The sequence below is a fragment of the Tursiops truncatus genome, chromosome 7, assembly GCF_011762595.2.
Source record: "Tursiops truncatus isolate mTurTru1 chromosome 7, mTurTru1.mat.Y, whole genome shotgun sequence".
NCBI classification, from domain to species: Eukaryota; Metazoa; Chordata; class Mammalia; order Artiodactyla; family Delphinidae; genus Tursiops; species Tursiops truncatus.
The window spans coordinates 39,159,866-39,184,335 of NC_047040.1; the positions used below are offsets into that span (position 1 = coordinate 39,159,866).

The 24,470-nt window shown below is 38.7% G+C and overlaps 2 protein-coding genes across 3 annotated transcripts in view; one reads left to right on the plus strand and one right to left on the minus strand.

The window, feature by feature from the left end:
* DNAH7 (dynein axonemal heavy chain 7) overlaps nt 1-21,422 on the plus strand; it is a 243,722-nt gene extending 222,300 nt beyond the window's left edge. The window contains exons 60-64 of the mRNA XM_019939243.3: nt 4,289-4,519; nt 7,162-7,314; nt 8,750-8,927; nt 17,230-17,333; nt 19,562-21,422. Coding sequence (XP_019794802.2) covers nt 4,289-4,519; nt 7,162-7,314; nt 8,750-8,927; nt 17,230-17,333; nt 19,562-19,768 — 873 coding nt within the window. The 3' untranslated portion in view covers nt 19,769-21,422. The remainder of the gene's footprint in view (nt 1-4,288; nt 4,520-7,161; nt 7,315-8,749; nt 8,928-17,229; nt 17,334-19,561) is intronic.
* The window catches only part of SLC39A10 (solute carrier family 39 member 10), a 113,598-nt gene continuing 109,109 nt past the window's right edge, over nt 19,982-24,470 (minus strand). For both annotated transcript variants that reach the window (XM_019939241.3, XM_019939240.3), the window contains one exon: nt 19,982-22,762. In XM_019939241.3, coding sequence (XP_019794800.1) covers nt 22,604-22,762 — 159 coding nt within the window. In that variant the 3' untranslated portion in view covers nt 19,982-22,603. The remainder of the gene's footprint in view (nt 22,763-24,470) is intronic.

Here is a 24,470-nt window from a genome sequence, read left to right on the forward strand (position 1 = left end):
TTTTATTTTTGAAAGCAAATTAGTCCAAATGGTGAGTTCCTTTAGTGATTGAATGAAATTTTAGTAAGTTCAGGATGTTTATTCAGTCAAGCAAATTATCCCCAAAACTGATTTCGAGCTGGTCTTTTTTATTTTTATGGAATCTCAGATTAATACAAATAATAGTTAATAATTTTATAGTGCTTACTGTATGGGAGCACTGTTCTGAATGCTTTATGTATAACAGTGTGATGCTTACGACAGTCCTATGAAGTGAGGGTGCTAATTATTCCCATTTTACAGCTAAAAGACTCAGACACAGAAAGATTAAGTCATTTACTCAAGGTCAGCTAGTACAATTTCAAGCCAGCACTCAAAGCCAAGCAGTCTGACTCCCACTAGTTTGGCTCCAGAATTTGTGTTCTGAACCACTATGTGATATCCTTTCTAGATTCTAAACATGGGATAGGACCTAGAAGGCAGATAACCAGAGATGCTGGGTTGGGAGTCGGGGGCGGGTTCATCCTCCTGGAGGTTTCATCCTCCAGATTAGGAGGATGAAATAGTGTGCTGTCACTGATGGAAGAGTTCATGGAACTTCTACCTCTGGTCTACTGTAAGATGACATTTACTCATAAGGCAGAAAGGACAAAGATTATTTTTTATGTCCATTTTACACGTTAATACCATTAAAATCAGTTGTTGCCTGAGCGTGAAAGCATATATACAGACATGAATAAGTAGATTGTTAGGAACATCAGTGCCTGAAGTACACAACAGTCTGACAGCAGGAGATTTATAGTGTCTTTTGGCTTTATTTAAACCTGATGGGCTGTACCACATGAAGCAGTGGGCTCAGTCCAACAGAAAATGACTCAGAGCCAAGCAAATAAGTTTAAATACACTTGGGGTATCTTCTCAGTATGTAATTAAACAACCTCTTTCAATATCCTCCAACTCAGATTGGCAAGTACAGTTATAGTAATGGGTAAGCAGGAGTTCAGTGATTCTACATCGGGATTGACCACAATTCAGAGGCAATGAGATAGACCAGAACTGCAGGTCGGAGAGCAAGGTCACGATGGCAAGACCTTTACCTTGTGTATTTAACCAAAATATCTTTTGAAATGACAGGAGCCAGTATTGGAGCTGAGAATGTTACTTCTGCAGAGCTCTTTTGCTTACACTTAACTGCCAGACTCTCTTTAAAAAAAAAAAAAAAAATCTTTATTGGAGTATAATTGCTTTACAATGGTGTGTTAGTTTCTGCTTTATAACAAAGTGAATCAGCTATACATATACATATATCCCCATAGCTCATCCCTCTTGCGTCTCCCTCTCACCCTACCTATCCCACCCCCGTAGGTGGTCACAAAGCACAGAGCTGATCTCCCTGTGCTATGTGGCTGCTTCCCACTAGCTATCTATTTTACATTTGGTAGTGTATATATGTCCATGCCACTCTCTCACTTTGTCCCAGCTTACCCTTCCCCCTCCCTGTGTCTTCAGGTCCATTCTCCTTTTTTTTTTTTTTTGCGGTACGCGGGCCTCTCACTGTTGTGGCCTCTCCCGTTGCGGAGCACAGGCTCCGGAGGCGCAGGCTTAGCAGCCATGGCTCACGGGCCCAGCCGCTCTGCAGCATGTTGGATCTTCCCAGACCAGGACACGAACCCGTGTCCCCTGCACCGGCAGGCAGACTCTCAACCACTGGGCCACCAGGGAAGCCCAGGTCCATTCTCTATGTCGGCATCTTTATTCCTTTCCTGCCCCTAGGTTCTTCAGAACCATTTTTCTTTTTTTTTAGGTTCCATATATGTGTGTTAGCATACGGTATTTGTTTTTCTCTTTCTGACTTACTTCACTCTGTATGACAGACTCTATGTCCATCCACCTCACTACAAATAACTCAATTTCGTTTCTTTTTATGGCTGAGTAATATTCCATTATATATATGTGCCACATCTTTATCCATTCATCTGTTGATGGACCCTTAGGTTGCTTCCATGTCCTGGCTATTGTAAATAGAGCTGCAGTGAACATTGTGGTACATGACTCTTTTTGAATTATGGTTTTCTCAGGGTATATGCCCTTTTCTCCACACCCTCTCCAGCATTTATTGTGTGTAGACTTTTTGATGATGGCCATTCTGACTGGTGTGAGGTGATACCTCATTGTGGTTTTGATTTGCATTTCTCTAATGATTAGTGATGTTGAGCATCCTTTCATGTGTTTGTTGCCAACCTGTATATCTTCTTTTTTTTTTAACATCTTTATTGCAGTATAATTGCTTTACAGTGATGTGTTAGTTTGTGCTTTATATGTATATCTTCTTTGGAGAATGTCTGTTTAGGTCTTCTGCCCATTGTTGGATTGGGTTTTTTGTTTTTTGGCTATTGAGCTGCATGAACTGCTTGTAAATTTTGGAGATGAATCCTTTGTCAGTTGCTTCATTTGCAAATCTTTTCTCCCATTCTGAGGGTTGTCTTTTCGTCTTGTTTATGGTTTCCTTTGCTGTGCAAAAGCTTTTACGTTTCATTAGGTCCCATTTATTTATTTTTGTTTTTATTTTATTACTCTAGGAGGTGGGTCAAAAGGATCTTGCTGTGATTTATGTCATAGAGTGTTCTGCCTGTGTTTTCCTCTAAGAGTTTTATAGTGTGCCAGACTCTCTTTTGAATAAGAAAATCGTTTCAACCTAAAATATTGTGAAACTAGAAATGGAAAGGCTAAATTCCACGATGTCTTCTTGAAAATGGATCCCATTTATCTTTATTTGTTTAATAAAAGGGCAACGACCATTAGATTTCAAACGGTGTTTGTGAAAACTCTAAGGAAAAGTGGTAAAAAGGAAAAAAGCTAAGTTATATAATTACAAATAAATAACACCCTTTTGCTCTTAATTCTCAATATCAGTTGGATATTACTTTTAAAACAAACCCCCCAGTTATGTGATTTTGGTGTGTGAGAAATAGGTATAGGAATGTTTGTGTTACTAAATTATTTTTCTTACATTTTTGAAGGGCTATAGGGCTGAGATTCTTTTTTTGGGGGGGGGGGTTTCAGTGGAGGCACAGCTCTTGTTAGAAAATAGGAATGGTTGAGTTTATAGTATATTGTATGCACATCAAAATACAAATAGAAATCAGCATATGATTCTTTAAATGCAATGGAAATAGATATTTCAGTAGATGGGCCAAACGTTCATTACCTTCTTTGTTCTCTGTAATTTGTTTTATATACTTAGTTGTAAACCTAATGTTTGGGGATCATGATAAAAGATTACTATATTGGCATATCCCTTTTTTTGCTAGCATGTAATTAACACTTACCAACATTTAATTTTTTTATTGCACAACTTCATAGGAATGTGTTAGGTAGCATTAAAAATCTCACTAGAAACTTAAGTAGAAGTAACAGTCAATATTTATAGAATAGAGCCAATATAGACACTAGAAAATATAAAATCTGAAATAACACTAAACACAATTCCCATGGACTGGAAAAGTATGAGATATATTCATTTATATTCTAATAGTGCTTGTTCTCTCTCAACACACACACACACACACACACACATTCATTTATTCTGAGGATTTAAAGGGTTTTCCCAGAAAATATAGATTCATTTGCATGGTGTCACTATAAACATAAAAAATAAAAATTGAAATGAAATTCCCCTTCCTTGCTTCCAGTGTGAATCCCTAAAGTCTGCCTTATCGCCATAACTCTTCCAACTGCTTAGAGGAGATGAGCTTATTTTCTTTGTCCTCTTGGTTCAAGGAAAAAAAACTCTATCTCTGCTTTTGGCAACCACTAGGCACCAGAGTTATATATTTTGTGGCGAAAGCAAAAACCAGATTTTGTCCTCCTGGGCTTTGATGCCCGTCATCACTTGACCACCACCACCCCCAACATGAACGCTTTTTCTCCCTCTGTCTGTATCATCTGCTCTTCCCCTGACCCCCGGGCAGCACAATGTGCAGCTTGTTTGCTTCCTCCAGACCCTCTTTTGCCTCTGAACATTGTACATGACCTTCTACCTTCTACCAATTGCTTTTCTCCTGAAACTCCATTCCCATGCCTGTTATCATCACTTCAATAAATCTCGTGGGGAGAAGAATCATAGTCAAAATAGCAAAGTATCAATAGTACTCATTCTTTTTTTTTTTTTTTTTTTTTTTTTTTTTAATAGTACTCATTCTTATAAAGTTTACTTTAGGAGATTTCCTATCCAGCAATTCTTAGATTTTTATGAGGATTTCTTTTTTTTTTATGAGGATTTCTGATTCGTAGTTTGGATTCTTTCCAGTCTCGTTCAGCAGAGTCTGGTGCAAAATCATCGGATGAAGTAGTATATGAGGTCGCTGGTGACATCTTGGGTAAACTTCCAAACAACTTCAATGTGGAGTCTGCAATGAGGAGATACCCAACCACTTACACTCAGAGCATGAACACGGTGCTTGTCCAAGAGATGGGACGGTTCAATAAGTTGCTGCAGACCATAAGAGAATCATGCATTAACATCCAGAAAGCAATCAAGGTAAGGGGAAGTACAGCAAGGAAAAATCATTGAAATAAACATATCATTCATTTACTCAGCAAATATTTATTGGGCACAGCTTCCGTGAAAGCACTGTTCTTGGTTCCGGAGATAGAAAAAAAAAATCCCCACCCTTAAAAAGTGTATCGAATTCTGGGGCTGACAGTTAATAAATGTGTAAATGAGTATAGAATGTGGTACATATAGCGATCGTTTGTTGGATAGAACATATGCTAAGAAGGCATAAAATGTTAAGGAGTAAGACAAAGCTTCTGCTCTCATAGAGCTTATTTCTTAGGGAGACAAACAATTAAAAAATGAACAAATAAATTTATTTTTTTCAGTCATTGGTAAGTTCAGTGGAAAAAAATAAAATGGGATAAGGATGTAGAGAATGATGTGTGGGAAACTCAGTCATTTGGGGTCAGGCCGCTCTGAAGAGAGAGACCTGATGGGAGGGACAAGCCATGGAACGTTTGGGCAGAGGGCCCAGCCAGCACGAAGGCCCTGAGAAAACCAGCTTGGCATGGTCCAGGAGCACGGTAGGGAAAGCTGGCTTGTCTAGAGTAGAGTGAGCACGAGGGAAATGGTAGGACGGAGAGAGGAAGGCACGGGCTTCATGATGGCCTTGGCCAAGGTTAGGATCTTCAATATTATCCTGAAGTGTAAAGGTAAAGGGAGGCCTTCAGAGGGATTTAAGTGATGAAATGAAATGATCTATTTTATATTTTTAAAGTTTGCTCTGACCGCTGCAGAAAGGATTGTAGGGAAACAAGAGCACAGGCAGAACCCAATTATGTGATTGCAGTAGTCCAGCTGAGTTGGTTTCTTGTAGCAGTGGAGGTGGAGAAGAGTGGTTGGATATGAGTTATTATGGAGAGAGGAGTCTGCCCGGCTGGCTGTGGTATAATCTGGCTGGGCTGTTTGTCTAAGAAGTATTCAGTGTCTTGTGTTTCTCCTTAACCTGGTCCTCCCTGTATCCTTCCTGGAAGATGAAGGCCTGGCTTTCCGCATTCTGGGAGATAAAAGGGGAAACAGGCCTCAGGGAGCTCAGCAACCAATACACATGAATTCACTTAATTCCTGATTTCAGTATGGGAATTCTGACCCCACCTGAGCCTGGCATCCCCTCCACTGTAGGGATGTCTTCATTTTCCTTTCCAGGTTTCATTCAAGGTGAATTAGGTACAGTTTTGTGGGAGAAGACCCAGGAATCTATTTTTTAAGCCAGATTTCAACAATCTTCATTTAGCACCACCCTCCTCTCCTCCCTTTCAGCTAGGGCCATCAGTTCCAAATATTGATACTTTGAGTATCCTAGTGTATATCTAGTCGATTCTTACCTTTCCCGTCTGCCAGTTTCTCCTGACTACTAAGTCAACTACCAACAGTCCACATGCTTTCTAGCTCCCAATATTGCCTTGCCTTTTCCTATTTTTCCTGCACTTGTAGGATTTTTTTTTTTTTTTTTTTTTTTTTAAGCCACGCCGTGTGGCATGCAGGATCTTAGTTCCCTGACCAGGGATCGAACCCACGCCCCCTGCAGTGGAAGTGCAGAATCTTAACCACTGGACTGCCAGGGAAGTCCCTAGGCTTGTGCTTCTAACAAATAAATTCCTTTACTGTTGTTTCAGGGTTTGGGGAAGGAGGCAAATGAAATGTGGATGTTTAATCCATTAAATTTTCTCTAAAATCTTTTCCATATGTTAGTTGGAATTATATTGTCAACTATGAAGAAAACAGAAATGATGATGGCAACTGGCCCAATTGCAGGATCAAATAAAATTTTCAAGGGCCTCAAAGTGTTACCATCTCTTAGGATCTTCAATTTTATTCTAAAGTGTAAAGGTAAAGTGTAAAAGTAAAAAACCCTTCAGAGGGTTTTAAGCAATGAAATGAAATGATCTATTTTACATTTCAAAATGGGATAAGATCAATTAGACTTCATAGTTGCAATCCAGGATGTCTTAACCTTTCAAGGCACTTTGTATCATTTTCCTCATTTTATATTTATCACTATCCTTTTAAGAAAGCAGGACAGAGATATATTAGTTGTCCATTTAATGGACAAGTAAACTAAGTCAAAGTTAGGCTGTGATTTAATAGCTAGTGAGAAGCCAAGTGTTGAGATCTTCCAGGGTAGAAAAAATGGGTAAAGGGGGTCAAAAGGTTTCAATTACAAAATAAATAAGTTATGGAAATGTAATGTACAGCTTGGTGACTATAGTTAATAATAGTGTATTGCACATTTGAAAGTTGCTAAAAGAGTAGATCTTAAAAGTTCTCATCACACACACAAAATGCTGTAACTATGTATGGTGATGGATGTTAACTAGACCTACTGTGATGATCACTTCACAGTATATACAAATATTGAATCATTATGTCATACATCTAAAACTAATGTTGTATATCAATTATATTTCAAGAAAAGAAATTTTCCATTAAAGTTTGATTAGATTACAATTGTTAATATTTTTCTAAGGAATAATTCAAAGACTCCACAACTTGTGAGCAAAAGAAAGTATCTTTTCTCTTTTTGCTATATGACTCAACTAATCATAATTGTAAACAAATACAATTATAAAATTATTCATAACCTAGAATACAGTTGTGTTAAACAATGGTTAAATGCGTTTCAGGGGCTTGTAGTGATGTCTACAGATCTTGAGGAAGTGGTTAGCAGCATTCTGAATGTCAAAATTCCAGGAATGTGGATGGGTAAATCATACCCAAGCCTCAAACCACTTGGGAGCTATGTGAATGACTTCCTTGCAAGACTAAAGTTTTTGCAGGTGAGTTCATCCAAATGCTCATATATTAAGTTTCTTCTGATTTCATCTTCTTCATCAGGTTGCCTAACGTAATAAGTATGACTCTCTAGTTTTTCTGTGCATCCCAGGCACAAATGACCACTCCCCAATATTGCATATAGTTTGTGTAACTGTTACATGGAATTGTCAAAATACTAACATTGGAAGTAGAACCTCTGAAAGCTTCTTTAGGAGCAGGTGTTTGTGTTCAGTGAAGTTAGACATTCAAGCCAAGGACATTTGAAGAGGGAAAAGGACTGGCTATGTTGATATTTCCATTAAATATTTAGTTTTAAAAGAGATTCCTACAGCACAGCATCTTAGAAAGCCAGACAAGCTACTAGTAAGGAGAATTATTTCTTCCTTGTCCAGCACCCCTCCAGGTCGTGAAATCACTAGATTGCTGTTTCAGCCCAAGTCAGTAATAACCTCAAAGGCTAATTGTCTTGGAAATGTAGAGTGGGCAGAAGCCTGCCTCCTAATTATCTGGCAATGTTGGTGCTTAACTATGTTATTATTAACAACTATATTTCTTAGAAGTATTGATTAATTCCCTAGGTACTATACATAATACATCAAAAATTGCCTGTGAGGAGATTTCTCCGGGGATAAAATGACAAAACACCCCTTCCATAATATAGGCCTTCTTTGATACTAGACTTGGTACTGAAGGATTAAGATTGTTCTTGAAAAGTGAAGACTCTACCTTGGATTCTTATAGGGGAAAGTTCTTCAAATTCACTTCTTCAGACTGACTTCTATAATTTACTATTAGAGTCAGTAACTCAACTACTTGTTATAATATATGATATGAACGGAATATCCAGATATCTTGATATTTATAAAGATCTTAAGCTCTCACTACCCTGTATCTTCTGGAAGTTCCTGTTACAATATTATGTCTTCGTATGTTAGATTCACTGTATTTTGGTGAAGTAGAAGGGAAGACTTCAAAAGGAATATTCTACCAGGTACTAATAACCAGAGAGGAAAAAAAGTGAAAGAAACATTATCGTCTGACCAGACCTTGTAGGGAGATCTTCTTTTATTCAATTAAGCAACATGATGTAGCGTGCAATAATGTATATTAGAAACTCACTATTGTATGGAGCTCTTCTGAAGGAATCACTGGGCATGTATAAAACAGACATTTGTATCTACATTCACACACATTATGATTCATATCATTGCATGAGCTGGTGCAATGGATACGAAATTGAAGTCAGAACGAACGCTGGATATTTTGCCTATTTTTCAAACTTTGATAGTATGACTTTTTATTCCTCAAAGTGTTAGCTTATTTGTTAGTTTACCTAGAAGATAATAGGCGGAGTGTTTGTGGCAAATTGTACTAAGCCATGTTGCATTCAAAGTTGAAAGACCCTGTTGTCAGGACACTTGTGCTTTGACACCACAGCAATGGTACGAGGTTGGCCCTCCCCCAGTGTTCTGGCTTTCTGGCTTCTTCTTCACACAAGCCTTCCTGACTGGCGCCCAGCAGAACTATGCCAGGAAATACACCATCCCTATTGATCTTCTTGGGTTTGACTATGAAGTGATGGAAGACAAAGAATACAACCATGCTCCGGAAGATGGTAAGTGCAGCGATGGAATGAGTTGGCTTATATTTCAACACTGAACAAAAATGTAACATTCTTGCTCACTTTACCCAGCTGCTAAAAATGTAATCATCATGTATGTAACTTACCCTCAGATGGTTAAGGAAAAACAATTTTGTGAAGAGACAGAGTGAGCAAGAGAGAGCAAGAGTAAGAAAATAAATGGGGATGAAATTAATCTGAGGAAGGAGTAGATGTCCCTTGCATTGTTTTCGTTTTACAAAATTGTGTAATTTTGAAGTTATTTCTAAAAAAAGTTAGGTAGAAAGGAGTCATCAAATTAACAATACATGGGATAATCAACCACAGTCTTATGGTGACCTTGGGGAATTAAGGCAGCACAACATTAAAAAGAAGGATCTCTTGGTCCCTCGAAGAGCACACCTTTGCAGACTCCTAAAATATGTGTTCTTTCCTGTTATATACATCCTTCCAAAACTTAATACAGTTAATAGCTAATATGAGCATATGTTCTGTGATTGAAACATTGTGAGGAAATTTATTTTCTTAATCATTTGTCTTTTTAATACTCAGTGGCTACCCTAATGTTTTATTTCAAATTTAATGGAAGGGGCCACTACCTTTCAAAAGTATTATTTTAAAAATACTATCGATTTCTAATTTTACCAAAATGGTGTTGTCTTTAAATGACAATTTCTAAATGACCAATAATGTGCCCTGCTTTTACTAATGTGTCAAAGATAATCCTGCTTCCTTATTCATCACTGAATGGTGAATTCACTGGCTCGCTCTGTTAGACACTGGGGAATATCAACAGTGAAGACTGTAGGCAGGATCCTGACCCTCAACTAATCTGTACTCTGGTGGAAGATACTAACAAGTAGATGTGTCATCACAACAGCGTGTCATCATCCTATTACTGCGCTGGGTGGTTTTACTTTACCTTGACTGTCAGAAATCTCAAGGAGGGTCATAACACTATGAAGCAGTCCTACTACTGTTCCCTGGAAGAGTTGCTTTCCCACTTTCAAAGCAACCACGTATGCCTTCTTTGTCCTGCCCCTTGCCCCCGCATCTCACCTCATCCTTCATTGAAAAAATAAGCAGCCATCAGAATAGGGCTTTTAGCACAACCGAATCCATAAACCTGTTGACTGCTGCACCCTCTGGTAGTTCAGATCCACTGGATAGTCCAGATCTCATTTTTTTCCTCCTGCCAAGGGTTTTTATCCTTCAGTTGTACCCTCTGTTTCTAGAATCAGCAGTTATCTCCCTCACTACTGGATAATTCCTACCAGCATGCAGCCAGAATCTCTCATCTTACAACAAATCAACAAATGCCACTTGTCTAAATATCCGTATCCCCTCAGCTACTGTCCCATAATCTCTGCTCCCCTTTGCAGCACAATTCTCGTGCCGTCTCCAGCTTCTCACTCCCTCTTTCCTGTCTACCTTTCATCCTCTCCAGTCAACTGATGCTCTTCAGAATTACTAATGACTTCCATGTTGACATATCCCATGAATTCTCTTCTGTCTTCATCTTAACCTCTTAGCAGTCTTTACCAGTTGACAACTTCTTCTTTCTAGAGACATTCTTCTCATTTTGTTTCTAAGTCATCACCCTCTCCTGATTTTCCCTTTCTTACTGGACACATTCATGCTTTTTGCTAGCTATTCCTCCTCTCAATGTTGGATTTCCCAAGGACCCCAAATGCATTTCTCTTTTCTAATTGCATCCTCTCCCCAAGTGACCTCATACTTTTTTTTTTTTTTTTTTGCGGTACACGGGCCTCTCACTGTTGTGGCCTCTCCCGTTGCGGAGCACAGGCTCCGGACGCGCAGGCTCAGCGGCCATGGCTCACGGGCCCAGCCGCTCCACGGCATGTGGGATCTTCCCGGACCGGGGCACGAACCCGTGTCCCCTGCATCGGCAGGCGGACTCTCAACCACTGCGCCACCAGGGAAGCCCGACCTCATACTTTTTGTGTCTTTAAATATTACCTCCTGGATTATATCTTCCAGATTTGAATGTCCAGTGTAAATCTTTCCTCTAAAATCCAGACCTCTGTATCCAACTGCCTGCCTGACATCTCCACTTCTGCTTTCTCCTGGAAATGTAAAACTTATAATGAATTGCGACAAATGGCACCACTGTCCAGCCAGAAACCCATGGATTCTTCGTTCTTCTGCTCCCTCACATACTCACATCACATGCAGTTGCTCATCTACAATGCTGCTGCCACCTCCTTTTTTTTTTTGGTGGTATGCGGGCCTCTCACTGCTGTGGCCTCTCCCGTTGCGGCACACAGGCTCCGGACGTGCAGGCTCAGCGGCCATGGCTCACGTGGCTAGCCGCTCCGCGGCATGTGGGATCTTCCCGGACCGGGGCACGAACCCACGTCCCCTGCATCGGCAGGCGGACTCTCAACCACTGCGCCACCAGGGAAGCCCTGCCACCTCCATCTTTATTCAGACTTTTGCTCTAGCCTCTTATCTTCCTACAAGTGTTACACTCTTATAATCCTTCATTTCTACAGAAGCCACAGAAGTTTTTTAAAAATGTAAACACATCATGTCACCACTAAGCCCCCATTGAAATTCAGACGACTAAGTAAGTTAATAATGACATTTTCCCTTTGTAGCTAGAATAAACTCTAAACCCCTTACCATGACTATGAGGCCAGGCACATTCTAGCCACTGTCCACCTCTGGAGCCCATCCTGTGCCACCCCGCACAGGGCACACTGGACCTTCTCACAATTCCTAGATCACCTCAAGCTCTTTTCTCTTTGGGATCTTTGTAGTACTATTCCTAAGCAGACTTAGCATGGTGGGCGCTCCTCAAACTTCAGGTCTGAGCATATGTTATAGTTCATCAGAAAGCACTTCCTTATGGTTTGACATAAATATACTACCATGTGTAAAATAGATAGCTAGTGGGAACCTGCTGTATAGCACAGGGAGCTCAGCTCAGGGCTCTGTGATGGCCTAGATGGGTGGGATAGTGGGGGAGGGAGGTCCAAGAGGAAGGGGATATGTGTATGTGTATAGCTGATTCACTTCGCTGTGCAGCAGAAAACTAATACAACATTGTAAAGCAATTATTTGCTTTACAAATAATTGAAGAGTGAGGGCTATCTATTGAAGCCCTCACTCCACCTTGTTAGCCTCTCTTACAACTTTGCTTATTAACTTCAAAACATTAATCACACTCTGTAATTATTTCATTTCCTTCCTTTTTTTTTTTTTTTTTTTTTTGCGGCATGCGGGCCTCTCACTGTTGTGGCCTCTCCCGTTGCGGAGCACAGGCTCCGGACGTGCAGGCTCAGCGGCCATGGCTCACGGGCCCAGCCACTCCGCGGCATGTGGGATCTTCCCGGACCAGGGCACGAACCCGTGTCCCCTGCATCGGCAGGCAGACTCTCAACCACTGAGCCACCAGGGAAGCCCAAGGAAAGTTTTCTTGAAGAGCTGTGGCTGATTCTTAAGTATTTAAATCAGATGGAATAATTTTTTTCCCTCAATTTTCCTTATATCATTATGATAAAAGGCAGAAGATGGCATTTGAATTGAAGTCTGAGTAGTATATGCTGCCCATCAAAGTTATGATTTTGAACTCAGTTAAAAGAGAAGTTAAAAAAGCATTACCTGAAGTTTATAAACTAGTTAATATCTAAGATTAAACTCTTGAATTTCCAATTGTTATATATAAACTCAGATGTTGTACAAGGTAGTTGCTATTTCCGTTTACACTGATTTACTAATTTAACCCACAACTGCTCTTATTAAAGATCCAAATTTATTAAAATCCAAAATTATCTTGAAAATAGTGGAGCAGGTATAAAGCACAACTTATTTAAAGATCAATAAAGACCATTTAGTGTTCCAAGATCCCATAGTAGAGTAGCCATCAGTTAAATAAACCAGTTTACTGAATACCAAAGAATCAGCCCAGGTTTGATTTACAGTAGCTGATAGAGGTTCACTAAATCATGAATTTTATTAATTTTATACACACAAACATTTTCCCCCAAATACAGATATCCACAGCTTAGCCTTTTTGTCATTCTAGCTTTTTCCTTCGTGCTTAGCAAATTACCAGAAAGAAAGGAGATTCCATGGAATGATTTGGAGCAATGGAATTTTTCCCAAGGAACAATTTCTCATGGGACCCTAAGGGAAGGAACACAGATCCGACCTGAGAACAACTGGGGCTAGAAGCACAGTTTCTTTCTCACCTCTACCAGTCCACAGTCTGTCTCCTCATACAAACTTCAGGATATGCCTGGTTCTGGGGCTCATAAAGAAGTCAACCTCATTTACCTAATGTTAAATTAAACATCATGGGAAAAGCTACTCTTTTTTAAAAATTTTTATTTCATATTGGAGTATAGTTGATTAACAATGTGTTAGCTTCGGGTGTACAGCAAAGTGATTCAGTTATACATATACATGTATCTATTCTTTCTCAAATTCTTTTCCCATTTAGGTTATTACAGAGTATTGAGCAGAGTTCCCTGTGCTGTATAGTAGGTCCTTGTTGGTTATCTACTTTAAATATAGCAGTGTGTACACGCCATTCCCAAACTCTCAGTCTATCCCTCCTCCCCCACCCTTCTCCCCCCAGTAACCATAAGTTCATTCTCTTAAGTCTGTGAGACTGTTTCTGTTTTGTAAATAAGTTCATTTGTATCATTTTTTAATAGATTTCACATATAAGTGATATCATACGATATTTGTCTGACTTACTTCACTTAAAATGATAATCTCCAGCTCCATACATGTTGCTGCAAATGGCATTATTTCATTCTTTTTAGTGGCTGAGTAATATTCTAGTGTTTATATGTACCACATTCATCTGTTGATGGACATTTAGGTTGCTTCCATGTCTTGGCTTTTGTAAACAGTGCTGCAGTGAACATTGGGGTGCATGTATACTTTCAAACCATGTTTTTCTCTGGATATATGCCTAGGAGTGCGATTGCTGGACCATATGGTAGCTCTATTTTTAGTTTTTTAAGTAACCTCCATACTGTTCTCCATAGTGGCTGTATCAATTTACATTCCCACCAACAGTGCAGGAGGGTTCCTTTTTCTCCACACTCTCCAGCATTTATTGTTTGTAGATTTTTTGATGATGGTCATTCTGACTGGTGTGAGGTGATATCTCATTGTAGTTTTGATTTGCATTTCTCTAATAATTAGCAAGGTTGAGTATTTTTTCATGTGCCTCTTGGCTATCTGTATGCCTTCTTTGGAGAAATGTCTATTTAGTTCTTCTGCCCATTTTTTGATTGGGTTGTTTGTTTTTATGATATTGAGCCGCATAAGCTCCTTGTAAATTTTGGAGACTAATCCTTTGTCAGTCACATCGTTTGCAAATATTTTCTCCCATTCTGTGGGTTGTCTTTTCGTTTTATGGTTTCCTTTGCTGTGCAAAACTTTTGAATTTAATTAGGTCCCACTGGTTTATTTTTGTTTTTATTTCCATTACTCTTGGAGACAAATTGAAAAAGATCTTGCTGTGATTTATGTCATAGAGTGTTCTGCCTATGTTTTCCACTAAGAGTTTTATAGCATCTGGTATTACATTTAGATCTTTAATCCATTATGAGTTTATTGTTGCATATGGTATTAAAGTGTTTTAATTTCATTTTTTACATGTAGCTGTCCAGTTTTCCCAGCAGCATTTATTGAAGAGACTGTCTTTTCTCCATTGTATAATCTTGCCTCCTTTATTGTAGATTGACCATAGGTGCGTGAGTTTATTTCTGGGCTTTCTATCCTGTTCCATTGATCTATTTGTTTTTGTTTCAGTACCACACTGTTTTGATGCCTGTAGCTTTGTAGTATAGTCTGAGCCAGGGAGCCTGATTCCTCCAGCTCTGTTTTTCTTTCTCAAGATTGCTTTGGTTATTCCGGGTCTTTTGTGGGGTGTTGTGTATTTTGGGGTCATGAGAAAAGCTACTCTTTTTTTTTTTTTTTTTAAGTTGGTGGTTCTATAGCCAACTCAATACAATATTCTGTATTGAGTTGAGCATTATTTTTTTTTTTTTTTTTAGATGTTGGGGGTAGGAGTTTATTAATTTATTTTTGCTGTGTTGGGTCTTCATTTCTGTGTGAGGGCTATCTCTAGTTGTGGCAAGCAGGGGCCACTCTTCATCACGATGCGCGGGCCTCTCACTATCGCAGCCTCTCTCGTTGAGGAGCTCCAGATGCGCAGGATCAGTAGTTGTGGCTCACGGGCCTAGTTGCTCCGCGGCATGTGGGATCCTCCCAGACCAGGGCTCGAACCCATGTCCCCTGCATTAGCAGGCAGACTCTCAACCACTGCGCCACCAGGGAAGCCCCAGCTACTCACTCTTAAAGTGACTTTTAAAGTGGCCACAATGCCATTGTAAATCTATCTAGTGTTAGTGTCATATATCTAGATGTGTTTGCCTAAGATTCATCTTATCTGAACTACTGGGCACTACAGGGTGACTCAGTCATCAACAGGGAGAGCACTACAAAGCAGGAAGGGGACAGGAAGGAGTGAACGAGAGGGCCTGGGGATGCTGTGGCCACCACCCTGTGCTGACCATGGCTCACAGAGGCAAAGGTGTGACACAGAGCAGGAGCACCTGTGAAACAGGACCCAGTTAGTATCTCCTGTCATTTTGTATTTTGTGTTTTCCATAAGGCCCTTATTGACCATGAGAAACAAAAACGTATTTGATTGTCCCTATCACATTTCTTATAAAATTGTTGTTAGGTAGGAGGGAACTTTTATCCCTACTGCCACTTTTCTTACGTGTTGAAATGAACTCTTCTCTTTACTCTCTCTGACATAATCTTTCCCACGTAAGGAATAGATCATCCTATTGCTTAGAGTCAGAGATTTACTGGACTGTGCTTACAAGTCAGCAAGGCCAGGGTATTAAATGGCTCTCTGGGACCTGTCTGTAGGGTCTCCTCTACTTTCTCTGTTCCCATCTATTATTGTGACTGGCCAGTGGGCTTAGATCTGGCTGGAGACATTAGCATGTAGGATGTGCTTGCAGACCTCTCTTGCTCCTGCAGGCAGGTCCACCCCCCACCTGGCCCCAGGCTCAAGATGCATTTTGTAATTCAGCTTTACTAGAGTGATACTTGGGAATTTATTGGACAAGTGCTTTGCCAGTAGTTGACATTTTATTCCAACTATGCTTTCTGTCAGTTAAAACCTGGAGAGAAGAAAAGGTTAAGTCTTCCCTTAACATCCATCACTGGGCTATCCCCATGTGGCCTTTTAAATTTATAACCAAAATTAAATAAAATTCAATCCCTCAGTCCCACCAGCCACGTTTTAGGTGTTTAATAGCTAAATATGGCTACCATAATGGAAAGCACAGATATAAAATATTTCCATCACTGGAGAAAGTCCTATTGGACAGCACTGCCCAAGTAGATTTTTATATCCTACTTTTACAGAGCGCTTTCACCAGTATAGCTGATTTGATTCTAACTCTACAAGGTAGACAAAGCAGGCATTATTGTTTTACAAATATTTTCCAGTTGTCCTCTGGATAAAAAACAGGTCTAAAGTTAAATGAATTGTTCAAGGTCACACAGCACATTAAGAGATAAAACCTAAGTCTTCCTAAGTTCCTCATTGCTTCTCTTCATATCTGTGCAACAATTACAATGAATATTTTCATGTGCAGATACCCATATTCAATTCATGAGGCTTTTACATAAGTGGATAGCCAGGGCATGTGATCCAGGTTTCATGGATCCCTTAATTTGTGTTCTTCAGCTGTTCGTGTATGATATTGCATTCTGGAGGGAGTTCATCCATGTGTTCTTGCATACAGATTGAGGCGTGGCCTTGGATAGATTCTAAAAGGGGAGGAGAAATTTAACTCTCAGGACATTAGACATCAGCAGAAGGGTATTTTGTTCACATGCTGCCTAGAATCCACTGGATCCCTACAATTACCTTAAGACCTTTTCTTGTAGATTTTGTGGACTCTTAACAACATTATACTCATTGGTCAGTTAAAATATAAACCTGATAGCATTTGCCCAGAGAACTTCACATAGACTAATTTAAAATTCCTTTCCTCTTTTCGTCTTCCACATCTAATTTTACTGAATTAATTGACTAGGCAAAGTATAGCTATTCTTGAAGTAAGAATGTTAACACAAACTTAGAACATTGCCTTCATTTAAAGCAGGCCTTCATTTGCTGACCTAGTATCACCTGCACAGCATTCACCGGCAGGAATTTCAGCTGCAGAACTCAATCAATATGCATATGTAAAGTCTCGTATTAACCTGCTTCTTTTATATTTAGGTGTTTTCATTCATGGACTATTTCTGGATGGAGCTTCCTGGAATAGAAAGATCAAGAAACTTGCAGAATCACATCCCAAAATTCTTTATGATACAGTGCCTGTGGTTAGTATTTTTTAATGATATATACATGGGAGGCTATTTTATACACAGACATACACATATTCTGTCAACTCTTGTTATTCACAGTAGTAGTGTTCTATAAGCTTGCTTCCAACATTGAATTAGTGAATACTGAACTCCTAGGCGAAATATAAGGTTAAGTTTCTGTGATCCTGTGGTCACATTTTTGTTACTTGATCAATATATAACCTTGTTTTATTTGTGTTTCTGTTTAAAGATACCTTACTTAATATATACTGTTGATTCATTCACACTGAACTCATGGACTGTAACTCACGCCTGAACAAAGCTTATAGTGTTTTCTCTATAAGGCATATCTCAGCCTTCTTGCATTTAGGAACACTAGACAGCACCTCAGCGCTACACTTAAGGGCCATTTTAAACAGCGAAATCGCCAACAAAAAACACAAAAATGCAAAAACCTTGGCATTAAATAAACCATCAAAAGGATACTTGTTTATAGTTACGAGAATTGAAACAAGAAGGCAGAATGTCACCAGGTTCAATCTCAGTTGGGAACATGGTTGCTGGTGACTCATTTTTTGCTGCTCTGAGAATGCCTGTGAATGACTATGAAAGTGCAGAATATTGACATTAGGATTAGGACTAAATTTTAGTGATAGGCAAATTTGCAAATACGGAATCCAGGAATAATGAGGATTGACTGTATACATATATCCACAACCACACACATACATATGTTTATGATTTTTTTTTCTTACATATACCTTGACCTAAAAATGTGAAACTTGCAGATTAAAAGATTATTATATGAAAACCATACACATAAAAATTTTTTTTTCTAGGACCCATCTTCAGCATGGGCATACTAAGCTATATAAATACTAAGTTTCTGTTACTGCATCATGAGAAGATGACTAGATAGATTTTCACACAATTTGAAGGGTTGGTCTGGGATAATGATAAAATATAGGCTGAATTTTACATGAATTCTGTTTGTGGGACACTGGGAGCTACTCAAAGGCAATAATCCTTCAGAGCGGCTCTAACAGGTACAGTGAGGGACCAGCTGACAGCCAATTGCAAGAAACCTACCGTATATACCAAGATACTGTGGGCAGAGAAAGTTTCAAATATGGGACCCAAATTGAAAGTCACAAGGGCAAATGTTTGCAATTTCAGAAGTTGATTTGGATCCATTTTTTTCTTTCATATGGAAACTCTTAAGTTTGCGGTGAATAGAAGCATTTTATAAGTGGATAATTCTCCCAAAAAAGGAAGTCATTTAGTAAGAAAAATTCTCATTAAAAAAATCCACTTAGTTGAAATACGTCCAACTTGAGTGTTGCAAGTCCTTGTATTTAATGATATCTGAAAAACTGCTTTATGGATCTCCACAGTTATGTGGGAGAGAGACTAGCACCCTTATTAATTAGCTCCTTCATACAATTTGTGCTTAAACCTGAGAAACCAGAAAAAGGGCTCCAAACAGTGGGGCTGTTGAGACTTATCACCTCAAGTATTGCTATTATTACTACTGGAAAAAGGAATTCGAGTTTTAAAACCATTGTTTCACCTTTCTGATGACAGTTTGTTCTTTACTCTTATATTCAGAGATCAACTTGCCCTAAAATCTTATTGAGATTGGTGAGGTTCAACTATGCTTAACATTCTAGGAACTTGGCTAATGACCCTCTAAGAATAATGTGGTTGTAGTGTAGTTATAAAGGCAACTATGTTTTAAACAGCACAATATACATAATAGGCCCTTTAAAATAGCCATGTAACATGGGGAGGTGATCTCGTTCTACAATCACTGATAAAAATCCTTTCAGAATATTCTGGGATTGGCCTTTAATAAAGCAACATGATTTTGAGTATCAGTGGTGGCAGATAAACCTTTGAAAAAGTATACCTGATTTTATTATTGTAAGCACCAAAGGTCATCCTCAGGTAGGTATCGTAGGGAGATGATGAATAAACAATGGATAGTATGCTTTTTCAGAGAGTAGGTGGAAATGACTCTTTTCTCATTTAGCTTCGTATACACTGGCCCTGAAGATAGCTCTGAGAGCTCTAAAAGAAGAATGTTTTGAGCAATGGCAGCACTGCTGACAAAGATAAAATCGATTTAGCCCATAGAAATCTGCAGACATAACTAAAACTTTATGCCAACGATTCCATATTAGGTTCAATTATATGTAAATATAACAACAGCCTTGACTTAAATTTTGTCTACTTTCTTCTAGATGTGGCTAAAGCCTTGTAAGAGGGTAGATATACCAGAACAACCAAGTTATACTGCCCCATTGTATAAGACAAGTGAGCGTAGAGGAACGTTGTCCACCACTGGCCATTCTACAAATTTTGTGATTGCCATGACTCTTCCCTCTGACCAACCCAAGGAGCACTGGATCGGACGGGGTGTAGCATTGTTATGTCAACTTAATTCATAATTAGAAGGTATCATTTCCCTGTTCCTATTTCTTGTTAGATGGTTGAGTAGAAATTATATTTTACTTTTGAAAGAAGTTATTTGGTTTAAATCAATTTGATTAGTTATACTTAATTATAAATTCATTTATGTGCAAATGCAGCCTATATTTAAAATGATTCATACTTCAGTGTAAGGAATCTAACATAAAGACTAAACAAAACACACTGGTATATTTGCTCTTTTTGAATAACTTTATTTTGGGAGCGTTCCATAAGCATTAGGAACATACATAAAATGACACACCACTGTTGACAATGAAAAAAAAAAACAGCATTTGATCATTTCCAGCTTTATAAATTTTTAAAAAATGATTCAGTTACAATAAAAAAAAAGTTTAGATATTTTAGCAAGTATCACCTTGCAGGACCATAATCACATTTAAGCCACTGACTTACTGTTAATGGAATAAATTCACACTGCATCTACTTACTATAGTATTTCTAAGCATAATCACAGCTGATTGAATGCAATGTGATATACACCAAAATTCATATGGATGTCACACAGTGACAGCATTGTACAAGTAACATTAATGACCTCCAACAAACACATGTTAAATTAGACTGGTCAAGCTAAAGGGAATGTTGGAGCCAAAGAGAAATGTAGTGGAATTCAGATTGTCTAGTAAGACTTGAAACTATACATTAGGATGATGTGAAAACTAAATACTGGTGGAACCCTAAACAAAACACTAGCAGCAACTGTTACAGCCCTCTTAAAAGTTTAAAGAAATCTAGCAAATAAAGATAATAGCGGTTTTGAGAGGATATAAAACTTTTATATACTTCAGCATAACCTATTTGCTTTAAATCAGGTATTTCTTTTTAAGTCTGGGAGTATATTCCAGCTGTTGCTTTTCATAAAAGTTTTAAAAATAAGCAGACTTAATGCTGGACTGCAGAATCCTCCTTGGGCATTAAAAACCCCAAAATGAACTATAAATATATCTTGGTTCAGAAAGCAAGATATTTGAATTACTTCAAGTTGGCAGTACTAAATAAAATATCAGCACCTTTGAGCTAGGTTGCTTGAGGGGCCAAGCAATGAGATGAGGACTGTCCTAATTCAGTGCCCAGTGCTGAAAGTGATCTACGTATAAAACTCCTACTTGTCACAGGAGGCCATGGAGAAAGCCAGAAATAATTTTTCAAATTCAGGCATAAATTAAGGAAATAACATCTAATAAGCTCCCTTGCTTTACCGCATAAAGAAGAAATACTGGCAACACTCTTAATACCTGAATGCATGTGCTGCTTTCAGTTTTGTTTTTTGTTTTAAAGTTCACGGAGTAAGAGGAAAGGAACTGGGGAAAGGAGGAGGACTAAATGAATACATTTCAAATGGAATGGAACGAGTTTGGCTCTTAAATATCTGAACAATAAGATTTTTAAAGCAGCCACACAGGTAGCCAAGCAGATTAAAACAAAGCTGCCTGCACGTAGTTCAAATACAGTTTACCTGGCATTAAATGAAGACCATGTGGCACACAGAGAGCTACATGCATATGATTAATACTACAAATTATTAGGTCAAAATTCAGGATAAACATGGCTTGCATTTCTCACAAATCATTCACAATTTATGGCAGGAGAACAGGGTACCTAAAAAAAAGAGACTAATTCCTATCAGGCACCAACAGCATATCTTGGCACAAAATGATCATGTGATTTCAGCTGAGTTACTGAACTTAAATGCATCTTCCAAGTTACCTGGTGCCATGAGAGCCATGGCATCAATGGAGATCATCCTCATATCCGTTTTGACACTCCACGTACAGATTATGGACACGGTAAACTTGCCGCCTTACAACGTTACCTCCAGCCAGCGCATGTGCTCTAGGTTCCAATGCCAAACTGGTAGAGCACTACGTGCATTTAAAACTTAAATTTCCCAAATAACTAAAGGAAATCTGAATATTTAGACCATGTTTGGGTTCTTCATTTCACTGACATTTTCGAAAGGGTTACAATTTTAAGGAAAAAACATTTTACCACATGCTCCAACCCCTTACCCCCACCAAAAAACCCAAGACAAAAACAAAAGTTTAAAAAAAACAAACAAACCCAAACACCAAGTATAATATTAATAAAAGAACCGTTATGAATCTTTCATTAAACTGAAGCTCACACAAATGTACAATCACAAATTTCAGTAGTTTAGGCTGCAAGTTTAAATCCTATGCAAATATATACAAAAATAGTAACTCTAGATTCAAGAATAAGGGCTTTTCCCAATGCTAAATCCATATTCTAATGCAGCCTGAGCTTTCTTCTAGGTGCTATAGTCTACTTTCTGCAGATTCAAAGCTGTGTCAAGTTGATCCCTATTACCACATGTATACATGGAGCTGAATTAAAGGACAATACAATTCATTTTTAGCACAAAGAAAAGTCTTCCCAAAGTCCATTTAAAATATTTTTAAAGTTTAAGGGATTTTTTTTTGGTTCAATTTCTATTTCTGCATAGCCACAGAAGTTTCTACTAATAAAGAGACTACTTTAGTGTTTTATATGATTATTTTTTTAAAAAGTCTTAATCAAACCTATATCAACATCGGTTCACAGAGTCCCGTTTTCTCCTTTCTTTATCACAAGCTTTATATTTCTAAAAGACCCCTTCATGCAGGGAAAACAGTACTGAGCACCGGTCTTTGTGGTCAGGCTCAAATCTGTGAACTTGTAAGTAGTGCAAGCCACTGACTGACTTTTCTTTGAGCAATGTGCTTACAGTACAAGGAACAGATGCAAAGCTGCATGGTAACATTCTTGTAATCAGCAGTGATTGCTGGGAATGGTCAAAACTGGAGGTCAAACACAATTTTGTCTTCATAGAGGGCAATTACCAGCATGATGGCAAATCCAAACAGCAATCCTAAATTCTGAAGAATGAATTGCCCCACTGGACAGAAGCCATGTTCTTCATTGTCACCATCACCATGCAACATTTCTGGAAGCTAAAAAATATTTTAAAGCAATTTTGTATAATATTTTGCTCATTTTTTTTTTTTTTACATTTTCCTACTTAAGAAAACTAGTGACTAAAGCACAACTACTAATAACTATTTTATTGAAACAATGTTAACCATAACACATATTTTAGTCAAACACTAAGAAATTTTATGCTCTAGCTGTGTACTAAGTAAACACTGTATCTGTACCCTCCTCATCCCCCAACAAATGCACATAATATATGTACTAGTCACTTTTTTAAAGTTACTGTCCACTGACATTTATGCTAAAGTATAAGACAAGTTACTGTTTGCAAATAAGACTCTCAGAAAACACCACAATTCCCACATTTACTGATCTGTCTTAAGCTCACTGAGAAAGTAAGATTCCTTTGGGGGATAGTTCATTCAAAATTGTATCATTTCTTCACCCTTTTCCATCTAAAATTCTCATTTCCAACTGCACATTTCATCAAGGGTACACATTAACAGACAATTCCAAAATTGGTATCTCTATGCCCTTAAAAGCCATTATTTTCCTTCCGACAACAGACACAGAAAATAGTATATCAAGGCTACACAGCAGAACTACCAAGTTAAGCACACTGCCATCACAGTGTACTCTATTCTCGTAAGTGATAAAATTTTTTAAATTTTAAAGTTTCCAGTATCTTTAAAGGCACAGTGCATTGAAAAGTACAACTCAACTTCTAAAGCACAAGCATATATTACATTTAAAAATAATCCAGGGACTTCCCTGGTGGTGTGCAGTGGTTAAGAATCTGCCTGCCAATGCAGGGGACACGGGTTTGAGCCCTCGTCCGGGAAGATCCCACATGCTGCGGAGCAACTAAGCCCGTGTGCCACAACTACTGAGCCTGTGCTCTAGAGCCCGCTAGCTACAACTACTGAGCCTGCATGCCACAACAAGTGAAGCCCGCACGCCTAGGGCCTGTGCTCCTCAACAAAGAGAAGCTACCACAATGAGAAGTCCGCGCACTGCAACGAAGAATAGCCCCCGCTCGCCGCAACTAGAGAAGACCTGCAAGCAACGAAGACCCAATCCAGCCGAAAATAACTAAATAAAATTTATTAAAAAAAAAAAAAAAAAGACATAGTTCAGGGACTTCCATGGTGGCGCAGTGGTTAAGAATCCGCCTACCAATGCAGGGAACATGGGTTCGATCCCTGGTCCGGGAAGATCCCACATGCCGTGGAACAACTAAGCCTGTGCGCTACAACTACTGAGCCTGCGCTCTAGAGCCCGCGAGCCACTACTGAAGCCCACATACTGCAACTACTGAAGCCCATGCGCCTAAAGCCCATGCTCTGCAACAAGAGAAGCCACTGCAATGAGAAGCCCGCGCACTGCAACGAAGAGTAGCCCCCACTCGCCACAACCAGAGAAAGCCCGCGCACAGCAATGAAGACCCAACACAGACAAAATATAAATTTAAAAAAAATTTTAAAATAAATCCATAGTTCAAAGTATAAAACTTAAATCTTTAACGTGTCTACAGAAATGAGATTTGCTGAAGATGGAATGTATGTGATTATAAGCATAAATTCTTCCCACCCAAACCTAATCAAAATTGCAAAAGAACTATTTCCAATTTTCATGTTCACTTTTCTGTTTTTTTTCAAGTTTGCAGTGAATATCTACAGAAAGATGACATTGATATGCTACTCTCTATTGGACACTAAGCTTTACTCC